We start from the raw sequence: 12,208 nt of genomic DNA, 5'->3' as shown, positions 1-12,208 counted from the left end.
GTCATTTACGAGCAAGACCTCTAAAATGAGGAACATATTGTGAATTAGATGGACTCGATTTACAGTTATTTTGACTTTATTAACATATGTAGTTGTCTATTTTGTTTCATGAGTATAGACCATATTCATGAATGTGTTATACGTACTGTAAAGCATACTTAGGTGCTAAAAAATAACTAATATGTGAATAACATCATAAACAACTCAGCAAAATGTAACTTCATTATCCATTATCATATTATGAAAACACTACAGCTTTTAACGTGCATCCAGGTGGCACCACATTCAGACACATTAAGGCTAAAAGGGAGAAAGGCTTTGGGTTGTTTGTTTAAAAGACTCAAGTCTTGAGACAGTTAGATTGTATGGCTCTCTCTCCCTTAATGACTCTTAGCAGACACACCCCAGCACCAGTCTGTGTTTTCATCTTTTGTTGACCACAGATGCTCAGGCAATAGTCCTGTGTAGTGTAGCTGTACACTGACAGCTGGGCTGTTAGGAGTTAGGTTTTACATTGAAGACGACTTTTTGAATTTTGTTGTTGTTTTACTTTATCTTTGTGTATTTTACAAGAATAAAAAATGTGTAGGACTTTAGTGCTACACTGGAATCCAGTGAATCACTAATCCTGTTTTCTTCTGCAGAGATTAACATTAAAAAACGTCTTTTCACGATCAATCTTTCGGTCAATCTCTCAATTTACAAGTCAGAATTAGTGAAAACACAACCACAAATTTCCAAAACCAAAGCTGACCTTTCGAAATCGATGTTTTATCTGACCAAGGAGAACATTGCACAGCCTCTCCCCCTTTAGCAGATGACATCATGATGTTAGATTATTCTTTTAAAATGAAGTCACTTGTCATGCTTCCCACATGATAAACCCCAGTAGCCCCAGTCTGTTTCTAATAGTAAATTATAATGAAAACGAAACTGCAGTGCGCATGAACATGTAATGGAAGTGCATACGTGTGAATGTCTGATGGTTCGTGTATGCAGGTACAGCCAGCCGGGTAGTCGAATGACACATTGCTACCAGCTGTGAAGCAGGACTGGCACAGGGACTCATGAGCGATTACTTCGGCCTGTTGCCATGACGATGGGCTTCCGCCAAAACCCTGCATCTCCATCATTTCCCCATGGTCTAAACCAGAAAGAAGGAAAGTAAGAAGACAGAGAGGTCTCAGTGCTGTGAGACACAATGGACAATGTTGTTTTCATGTATCACACTCTTTCACACTGGCTATGTTTTATGTCTTACATATTATGACATAGGTCCCTCAGCTCAACCATAAATACATCTCTCCATGTATTGCTCCTTGTTATTCATGAAATCAAGAGATGAGTTGATTGATGGACATTTTACACTCATGTTACATGTGAGAGCTGCAAACACATGTGTAGAGAGGAAACCAAAAGTGGAGGGGGACACTTAAGGAAGCAGGAACAGTGCTGTGGGAGATACAGGCAGAGAGGATGCTGGGAAGCCATGCTGGATCGGTTCATTCAGAGGGGAGAGAGGAGACAGCAGAGCGCAGAGGGACGTTCCACACAAACAGAAGAGATGAGGAAATGGAAGAGGAAGAAGAAGAGAAGTGAAAGAGGAGGAGAGGGCAGGGACGAGGCTGATGCTCAGGCCATGCAGGATGCATAAAGCCAGAACAAGACAAGAGACACCAAAATAAATCATCTCAGAAACAACAAAAAAGAATGGACACCAGTAAAAAGGCACACAAAGGGGAGGCAAAAAACATAAAAACTTCAACATTAAATATATGCTCTTCACCTTAATTCTTCAGGTTGGAGCTGATGACCTGTCATAAATATGAAGCTGCATTTTGGTTGTTTAATAACCCCCAAAAAACAAATAATATTAAGAACAAAAAAAGCAAACAGAAAAAAACGCTGGAACGAGACCAACATTTGGCCTTGTTCCCTTTGCTTTAGGACTATATGTGATCAACAAGTGTTTTTGGGCTCAGTAATACAACCCTGCTCACACAAGGACTCCACATCTCTACTACTGCGGAACCCCACAGGACCGTAATGAGAGGGGTGGAGGAGGGGACAAGGGGAGGGGAAGAGGGGTGGTGGGTTTAGTGAAGAATTACAGTGAACAGCATCGCAGCAAACGACTGCACAAACAAAGGAGAAACAACCCAGGAAGTCAGAGAAAAGCGAGAGAGAAATCAAAACAAACAGAGGAGGAGACTGAGAGAAAGGATTTTCAATCACAAATATGCAGAAACACACAATCGTTCTTTAAAGAACAACAAGACGGGTGCATATTTCCCATGCAAAAACTGTCAAGCATGTTGCAAGTGAGAAATGAAAGGACAAAAAAAAGGAAACAGAATCAAGTCAAATTAAAGAAGTAAATAAAAACGAAGCAAATTCTCAAAGCTATTTTTTGTCACGAAAACATAAAACCCAACAGTGCTGAGGCATACTTCACCAGCTGTGCCCTCGGATATTTGTAAGGCAGTTAGCTCTGCAAATCCCAGAATGTAAAGCAGCCAGAAAGCCTTTCACATAACTGACGAGACCTAGGTAAGTTTGAATCAGTGATGAAACCAGTTGGCGGACAAGTCTGTTCATCTAACAGCGTGTGTCTCCAGTGTGCATTCACAGGCTTGAGTAACGATCCCTGCAAAGCAAATGCATTAAATTGTGTAGCTTTGAGGTGGTGAGAAAGAGAAGAGACAAAGAAAGAGTGAAATCAAACAGGAGGGATGTAGAGGAAGTGTGTTAACAGCTGCACAGGCATTTACTGCATGTGTGACAAAGACACCTTCTGACGGCAGGATGCTCTTGTGCCAGTTTGCAGTGTCCAGAAAAATAACACACACAGCAAATCTAGCCAACAAGAAAGCTGAAAATGTATTTCATTGTTGAGTGGATGTAATGGAATGGTCGGAATAAATTCGGAAAAGAATCCTAACATAAAAGGATTCATCTGGCTACTTACACAAGTAGCTTTTCTAACAGGCTACTTGTGACTGCTGCTTTAAGATGGTGTGTCTCTAGACTTCTTTTTCCTTGTGTTCCTCCTCTTCCTGTCCTCCATCTGACACTTGGAAGCAGCAGCCTCAGCCATACTATAATCTTTCTGTGGTAGATTGATAGACAAAACAATGTAATGATGAATGTTGATGGAGCTTTAGAGGACACTGTCTGAAGTATGAGTAAACTCTAAAACGCGCTTGATCCCTGAAACTAAATAAATACAAGAGTATGCAGCCACAAAGTTAAAGGAATTAATTTTGTATGTACTATAAAAAAACATGTAGCATTTTTAAGTAGCATTAAGAATTTGGGTATCATACTGCCAAAGCTTGATTATTTCAAACCTGATGGTACACAACTGTCCCTGTCTATCTGTCTATCTCTCTCCCCCGGAACAGTAGTTTGTTACCCAGATGGACTTAACCCTGCCAGTTCTCTAATCAAACTCCATGTGCAACTGAGCCAATGTGCAAACTGATAAAGGCCTGATACCATGGCCTGACAAAAGCGAATACAACACAGTTCAGAATATGTTCATCGGTATATTGCAGGTCCACAATTGTCTTGAACTCCATGCTCAGGTTCACATTTACAATACCAGACAAGCCATATAGTAAGTTTTGACCTCGTGTTTTAACCAGAAATGTTTTTTCACTTAAACAACAGCTAACTCTAATGTTACTTGCTCCCAAGTATTTCCCTTTGGAAAACAATATGGCAGATTTTTTAACTACATCCAACCTTGTGGTTCAAAGTTAGAGACAGGGGACAGTCACCTCAGTGATTGGTGGACTGGTTTAGATCTATACCAATCGTGTTCTCTAATGTTAGCATTTCTTCATTTTCAACAGGGCAAATATTTGTCCAAAATCATGCCTTTAAATAATCTTTGCATTTTAGATTTTTGTTGATCATCCTAAACTTCCCATGTCCTTGTTAAAAAAGCCAGCGCCAGCACACTCCACACTGTTGGGCTCAGCGTCTGGCAGCACACACACAGGTGGACAAAGCTGGTGGAGTGAGGTTGGGAGGAAAGGTGGGGAGAGGACTTGAGAGAGCAATGGGGTGGAAGGCAGGGAGGGACATCTGAAGCTGGGGTGAGGTCTCAGGAGTGGAGGGGCGGTGGGATTGGATGGGTGTGTTAAGGTGATAAAAACCTTTCATGACATTAGGGTCTGTGAGGTTCCGCGAGCAGATCATTGAGATCATAGCATGGAGCCTATCTTCTTCTTCCTCGTCATCGTCCAGCGACGGAGCGCGGCTGCCCGTGGTGTGGTGGTAATTTATAGTGACTGCTTGCACCAGTGGGACAACAGAGAACATAGTTAGAAGAGTTCCGTCCTACAGGCCTCAAGATGTGCATTGTGGGGTAGCCAGCACACTACACCCAAACTTTGTAAAAACATCATTGGAAGATAATCTTTAAACACATGTTCACTTATTATTTAAAAAGCAATCACAGAGATTAGTGTTAAATTGTTGAAACAATATATATTACATTGTAAATGTATTACTTACTGGCGTCGTAGTGGTATCCTGGGTAGACAATGCGAAACACATAGTCAGCAGCTGTCTGCTCCTCACCATTCCTGTCCTGGTCAATGAGTCGGGCAGCACTGCTCCTCTTCCTCAGTTTTGGGAACACTTTTCCCTGCAGGACACAGATATATTTATAAAAATACAAAGATACACAGTGAGCCAGAGAACACACATTACACATTTACATTACCCAATAAGAAATAAGCACATTTTTCAGATGGTAGCTGCATCTTCTGTAGACAACAAAAGGTGACTTTAAAATTAAGGTCTTCGAAGGTCCAGATGTTACTGACCACTCAATTCCCAATCCCCATTTAAACCACAGACATTGGACCTCCATGGTACTTACACCAAGCTAATATAACTGTGCAGCTGTTTACATTACTATCATACAAAAATGAGGATGGCTCAAGTATTCGATACAACTCTCGGTATAAAACAATTCAGCAAATGCAGCCAATTTAAATGAGTACTGATATAACACTGACACACCTTGCCTTTCTTGGACCAGAGGGGGGGCTCCAGCTGACCACGCGGTAAGAGGCCTGTTTCCAGGCAAGAGAGGAAAGCCAGGAGGTGACCACCAGGGGGGAAGTGAAGAGGCGGCCTCTGGATCCCATCCTGACTTACCAGAACTAGTGTACCACCATAATCCGCTGAAACATATTACACTAGAATGAGATAGGTAGAGAGAAATTGCACAGCTGATATACAAACAAACGTAAAAAGGAGTTGAGAAGCGGTCACAACGACAAAAGATTGAAAGTGATATTAAAATAGTGATATGGCCGTTATTAATGCTGCATCAGTAAGCTCCAAGTCACTGATGCAGCATTACAGGAGGAGGGTTGATTGGGAGGAGCAGCAGAAGCAGCAGTATACTCACAGCGCTGATGGCAGTGGATACAGACAATCTGGCGCAGAGGAACAGTCAGTGCGTAGTCCCAGTAGATACTTAAAGTCACGTAAAATATGTTTTGGATTAGTAAGACAAGGTGGAAAATAAAGCTTTAGTGGCAGTTGAAAAATGTATCTGTGTCACTAAATGCATGTTGTTACATTTTTTGAAAGGAGATAAAGAGATAGATGATATACATATACATATCTATATATCTTTATATATATATATTATAATACCTTTTCTCCAGGTCACAGTCTCCCAATGTGCCATTGATGAGCTGGTTGGGGGTCCACTTCAGAGTGAGGTTATCCCCAGCCTGGTGGAGCGACAAGTAGCCCCGCAACACCTCCATCTCCTTCTTCTACCGTGGGAAGAACATAAGGAAGACGTAAGGGAACTGTGAGACTTGAGCTTTGAAAGAGAAGGAGACAGCATAAAACTGAAAAAAAAAAATATGACAATTGAGAACTACTGTCAGTTCATTAGCTATACTCTCAATTGTATGTTGTAAGTAGCCTATAGAGCATAGGGGTAGTTAGCCTTGGTTAGCATAAAAAGTGAAGGTAGGGCAGACAGTTGTCCAAAGTTTAAAAACACACACATAGACATATGTGATGAACACGTCCCAGCTATTGTGTAATTCAGTGGCTTTCAAATGTACATTTTGTGTCTGTGGGCAGGTTTTCAACAAGCATCTAATATGTAGAAGAATGGTTTAAGTACACTGTCCTTGTTCGAGGGATATAAGAACCATTCGGGAAGTTCGAATTCTGAGTGTTTTTGCTCTGAATATTTCGTTATAAGATTGACATGGAGTAAGTTGGCTACAACTTGAGACATCACATTTTTCTAAAATGGCTCTGTTAAAAGTATCCTGGATTGGCTATGAGCATGTGCTGTTTGTAATGTAACCAATGATGTACAGATAACTATCACTGAATCACTTATTTGACTGTTAAAACTCCAAAAATGAGAATGAATTTTGACTGAAATTCCTTCTACTCTTGGATAAATTCATACACAAACAGTAATGTAAGAATGTCTATTTATGATTTATGGTATATGAAAGAGCATGCGTGCAGTGAGTGCTGTGGTAATCTGTGTCTGCATTCAGTCAAATATCACATTTACAAAAAAGCAAATGAGGAGGAGATCAAGATAACAGGGTTAGTGAGTTAATCATTGCTGCCAGTGACGAAATGCACTGATATATGAGAGTTATAAAGGAAATGCTCACAGCAAAAATCAAAATGATAGACTTGAGTAAAGTGAAACAGACCAAAGTGATAAAAATGTCACAGAAGAAATATGTACAGAAGAAATTACTTGAAATGTTGGACATCCACAATTGACAATGTAGGGTGACACCTTGTGAACAAAAACTGAACTACACTGATGATGCCGAAATGATGGGTGATTGCAGAAAATAGAGAAAGCTGTAGGTAGCATAATCAATCTGACCACATGTACAAGAACCAGTCTGAGTTTTGTAGTAAGTCAACTGTCACAATATTTTACTGAGCAATGGACTTCTGTAAAACATATATTATCTATTTGGGAATACAGACAATGACACAAGCACACAGGGATGCAAATCAGGCAATTGTGAGAGGGTATTGATGGGCATCAGCGCACACACAACCTAAAGTTAATAAGGATAACCAAAGTCCAGTGGTGTTAGTAAAAACACAGACATAGGCTGTTTTCAGACTTGACCTCCGCAGGAAGTCTGGAGAATTGGGCCCTGACTTTCTCCAGAGTTTGCATTTCACACATGAACAATGCAGCAGGAGATTCTCTGCTCAGGCACGATCAAAACAACAAAGAAATCTGCGGAGCACGATGGGTGGTGCAGTAGCCAGAGGCAGGAAGTCATGTATTAATTCTCCTGCAGAGATCACATTTTTTGGTTTACAGCACATTCACACAGGTGTCGGCCCTTATCACCAAAAGCTCAGTCTTTGTCTGTGTCTTCTACATGGATAGCACCGCTTTTTCATCCAGAGACGTTTGTTTTCCTTTTTTACACATCTGTCACATTTTTTTAATCAATCCCCCTCGGGATTCATTGGAAGTGAGTGGGGGGTTGATGACACTAACACGTGACAGATGCAAAAATGAGAAAAAAAAAACGCCACATATAAAAGTGGAGCCACACACATAGAAGACAATCACGAAGATGTCAAGACAGTTTATGGTGATAAGAGCCAACGCCGTTGTCAATGTGCTGTAAACAAACAACACATGATCTCTGCAGCGGAATTAAAACATTCTGTCTCTGACTGCTGCACCACCCCTAGCATGAATCCTGAGGTGCATTTGTTGCTGTTGTGAACGTGTCTGAGCAGAGAATCTCCTGCTGAGTTTTGCATGTGTAAAAGGAAAACTGTGGAGAGAGTACAGATGTGATTCTCCTGAGAGAACTAAAACGACTATTCAACCCCTACGGAGAATGAGTTCAATGAATGTCTGAAGGCAGCTATAGAGCACATTTGAAATGTTGCTGAGCAGATAAGATGATATGGCTCAGGAGGTAGAGAGGGCCGTCCACTAACCAGAAGGTCAATGGTTTGATTCCCGGCTCCTCCAGTCTGCATTCCGAAGTTGCCTTGGGCAGGATACTGTGATACACGAATGAATGGTGTGTAAGAGAAAAAGCTCGGCAAATGAAAGTGCAGTATGAATATAAGCATAATTGGGTGAATGTGACTTGTATCATAAGGTTGCTAGTACCTAAAGACTGTTTAGAATTGTCACATAAATAACTTCAGGAACTAATGCAGGGAATATGTGACGGACAATGGTAACAGCCAATGAGATTTGCTGAGATATACATGTAATGGTTATGTATGCATTAATGGGCAGTCGCCACTACTGTGCAGATGAGCAGGACTGATGCCCCATTGTGTTTTTATTCCTCTGCAGTCTAGTTTTGGCTTTGCCTGCACTGCCATGGCAACCAAACACAAAAAAACAACTCCCTGCATTACACAATATCATCACACATGAGTTTCTGTTAGTCCGAATAATGAAGAGACCCTCCCTGCAAAAACATCTCATAACCAGAGTCATGGGGATTCTGGCTTTCAGTCTAGAATGTTGTTGTATTTTTTAAGTAAATCTTTTTGTAAAATAATTAAAAACAATCTCATGAAAGACACACAGACTCATTAAATCTATAGAGACCTTTGTACTGTGAAGAGGGACTGAACAGACGTCCTCCTGTAGATATCAGGAGTCAAGGTCAGGTAATAACTAACTCAACTGATTTCTGTGCACAAGAGCATATTTTACTGCACGACATCATCTAGTTAGAAGTAAATGACCATTCTATTTCTGGATTACACGATGAATGAAACTAAAACTATCTACACAGCCAGATACCACTAAAGGTAAATGTGTCCTCATTTGATCAGGTGAGTTGGGTTGAGGTGTTCTGTATCAAACCAGATCCTCTGTTTGCTCTCAGTACACCATCTGTCAAAGCCCATTTAGAAAGACTGGGACTGTGTAGTGCGAATTTTTACTTCTGGGGGATTATCGGTTTTTAAATTTATTATTATTATTATTACAGGGTAAGAGGGAGAATGTGCCATAATACCGGTTGCACCAGGACGTTGTTTTTGCCGTAGAGAAGGTGTGTTCTGGAGTTTTGGTGAAGAGACTCAACATACTCTCTCGCTGATGCAGCAAACTTGTCCTCTGACATGCTGCCACTGGACTGCCTCTTGCGGATCTAGAATAGCAAAGAAAGTTTTTAATACCAAACTTAACAGTACAAAAATAAGAGCAACTCCTGTCCCACACATCCTCAGTGATCACCCATGACCAAACACCAACACTTCCTGAGGACTGAGCTGATCTAAATCAGCCTCTAAACTCACTCCAAGTGCAGGTCGACGGCTTGCCGTGGTGTCCTGACTCCGGTGGGCCCCATGGATGCGGTGGCGCTGGACTAGCTCATTGGCTGAGGGGTCGGTCCATAAATGATCCGATGTCTTCAGCTTGGTGTACTCCAGAGCACAGGGCCCCACTGAAAATACATGCGGACATATCCAACACACTGTTAAACACAAATGTCATTCCTCAATTGAAACCCCTTTTGAAAGTTACTAAGTTAGAACTAAGCTGAGGTGAATTTTTACTAAACTTAAACTGACTAAACTCCATATAAATAAGACATATCAGACTTTGGCTACACACACTGAAAAAATAAATGTGACAGTTTGTTCATGCAAACAAATATGTCAGAAACAGGAAGTTATGATCCGGTGCTGTTATGTCATATTTTCAACCAGCCACATTTGTCTGACTTTATGCTTAAGTACTGCCTTTAACTGTCCCAGCTGTACAAGATACAATAACTCAAACCATGTTTTTAGAATATGTCTTCACCAATATTTGCTGTTATAATTACATACACATTATTATTACATCTAAACATATCAATGTCGTTATTGTAATAACAACTCTGCTTGAATACAAAGGCATGACTAACAGCTGAACACCAAACTCTGTACTTTTAAGGGTACCAACAAAATGACATTGGTTCTACTGAGCACTGTTTCACGTTAAATCAAACGGTGCCAAATTTGATGCCAAGAGAGTGAATCTGATTAAAGAGTAACAGAGCATAGAGAGTAAGAAATATACGAATGTGATTCCAACCTAAAGATCAATTGAGATCAGTAGAATGAGAGACTACAGCACAGAGTGAGAATAAATATATTAAGATAAATGATGCGTTTGCACTCGCTTCTTGTGCTGATGACATCATTAGGAGCAAGTCTGTGCAGCAGAAATCATGGAGTGGATCTGTAATATCGAGGTCACGCCAAAAGCAGCCTTAGTTGTCAATCATGATGTTTCATCCCCTTTCTAAAGCATCAAATAACTAATAACTAAAACCAAACTTATCAGAAAAAGCTCTTGAACACACATCAGTGTGACGAGAATTACAAAAAATGACAGGAACCATCTTTGAGAAAAATATATTTGACACCACTGACATGGAGGAGGTGGGTTTATGACCTATACTGCAGCCAGCCACCGATCACAATGAGGCGGAGCGACAGCAAGCAGAAATCAGTCCCAAGTGTGGTTGTACTTTGCAAAGGTCTATGCAGGCAGAGCTTGATGACACTTTTGTGACGCCAAATGAAAAGCTGACAAGGAAAACCCACCTAATCTGAGGTAACACAGCAGCTGCAGGCTGAGGTTAGCACAATAGTATGTGTTCATTTCAGCAGCTACAGCTGAAGAATCCCTTATGGACAATGAAACCCTAATCTTTACCCCCATCTCCAAGTGATTAATGAGCTCTTTGGATAAAGATGGAGATGACTGAGCTTTTTTCACTGTCATGGTTGACATTAGCTTTTACTAGTTAACACCCAGTCAGTGGCTGCATCCAACATTTTGGTTGTCTGAATGTGCTTAATGTGAAACCAGTAGTTCACGGATTACATACTATTTATTGGAAAATCTTACATTGTGCACTGTGCGCACTGCAGTAGGGACAATGACGAATCTTACACCTACAGAGAAAGTAAAGTATGGGCTACAGACTGCACACCAGTGCTGAGTTTTAACTAATGGTACCATATTGGTTCAAATTTACCTACATTTGGAAGCATGCAAATTGATATTACTTATCACATATCAAAATGCTGAGATGAAAAAAAGGTAAAGCTTCCTGTGTCACATAGGGACTGACATCTACTGCACCAATGTGCAGCAACAAACCAGAAGAGTATATAATGTTTTAATCTTTTTCCCCCATAGATTTGTGTGTTTCTGTCCACTGTCCTCATCTGTCTAACAGGTGTCCTCCATGTGTTCTGCTGACTCCTATGTGCCACATCAGTGGCAACTTGTAACCTCTGCAGTCAGTGTGAATACAGTGTTTACTTTGTCTCAGCCGGTTGTCACATTGTTCAACATGTCCACTTTGGTTAAGTCTACAGACTTGTTTGCTTCCTCTTCCTGCCAGACTGTTTTAAACTTTGTGTCTGGGTATTTTGCCTCAGTCCTCTTCCTGCTGTTGGCTTTCAGCTCCTGCTGCTATACTCTCAGTAGAGCTGGCTCTGAATTTTACCCTCCAACCAATCGATCTGCAAGAAGTTGTATTTGTGGTAATTTCTATGATTGCAACTCCTGCAAGGACTGTAATTATTTTATATAATAGTGGCTTTTCACATGAATTTGGATACTGTAGCTTTGTACATTTTGATACTGATCTCTGGTAATTTTGTACATTTTTGTTGTTCAAGCACACGCTAATATACTTACCCAGCAGGGCTGCCAAGATGGGCCCGAAGACTGAGTCATGCATTAGAGCTTCTCTCTCGTAGTATTTACTGTAATGATAAACATACAGAAAAAAGTGAATGACAGAAAAACATTAAATGTCATTAGTTATTGATCCTCCTGATCATCATAAAATTTAAACTGAAAACTGGTTTTAATATTGTGTTTGCTTAAAGATAAGTATAATTAGAACTATGCACATGCGCCAACTTTATAACAAATTTATTTTATCTCCAAAGAGCAAAAATTTGTTTCTCACATGCAAAGACAGATATAATGTTTATAGCTTATAAATTATGTAATGCAGCTCTGAATATTGTTGTTTATCATTATATCAGTAAACCCAACTTAAAACATACAGTATGGCTGCATTGCCTCCTGGGGCCAAAACCCGATTATTTGGTTATCCAGCTGACTATGGGTTTTGACTCATCAGTGGTGGAGTGGTGTGCT

General features: G+C 40.5%; 1 protein-coding gene across 3 annotated transcripts in view; it reads right to left on the bottom strand.

The window, feature by feature from the left end:
- sgsm2 (small G protein signaling modulator 2) overlaps positions 1-12,208 on the bottom strand; it is a 98,874-nt gene that overhangs the window by 13,821 nt on the left and 72,845 nt on the right. Inside the window, exons 5-13 of one of the 3 annotated variants that reach the window (XM_034603741.1) lie at positions 11,738-11,805; positions 9,331-9,479; positions 9,048-9,182; positions 5,683-5,807; positions 5,432-5,499; positions 5,038-5,201; positions 4,525-4,657; positions 4,164-4,301; positions 970-1,144 (exon numbers count right to left, since the gene is read on the bottom strand). In XM_034603741.1, the coding sequence (XP_034459632.1) occupies positions 970-1,144; positions 4,164-4,301; positions 4,525-4,657; positions 5,038-5,201; positions 5,432-5,499; positions 5,683-5,807; positions 9,048-9,182; positions 9,331-9,479; positions 11,738-11,805 (1,155 nt within the window). The remainder of the gene's footprint in view (positions 1-969; positions 1,145-4,163; positions 4,302-4,524; positions 4,658-5,037; positions 5,202-5,431; positions 5,500-5,682; positions 5,808-9,047; positions 9,183-9,330; positions 9,480-11,737; positions 11,806-12,208) is intronic. The other 2 variants (XM_034603742.1, XM_034603743.1) reach the window with 2 other exon arrangements.

This window comes from Hippoglossus hippoglossus, chromosome 13, assembly GCF_009819705.1.
Source record: "Hippoglossus hippoglossus isolate fHipHip1 chromosome 13, fHipHip1.pri, whole genome shotgun sequence".
NCBI lineage: Eukaryota > Metazoa > Chordata > Actinopteri > Pleuronectiformes > Pleuronectidae > Hippoglossus > Hippoglossus hippoglossus.
The sequence above is the reverse complement of the archived record's forward strand: the minus strand, read 5'-3'. Positions and strand labels throughout refer to the sequence as shown.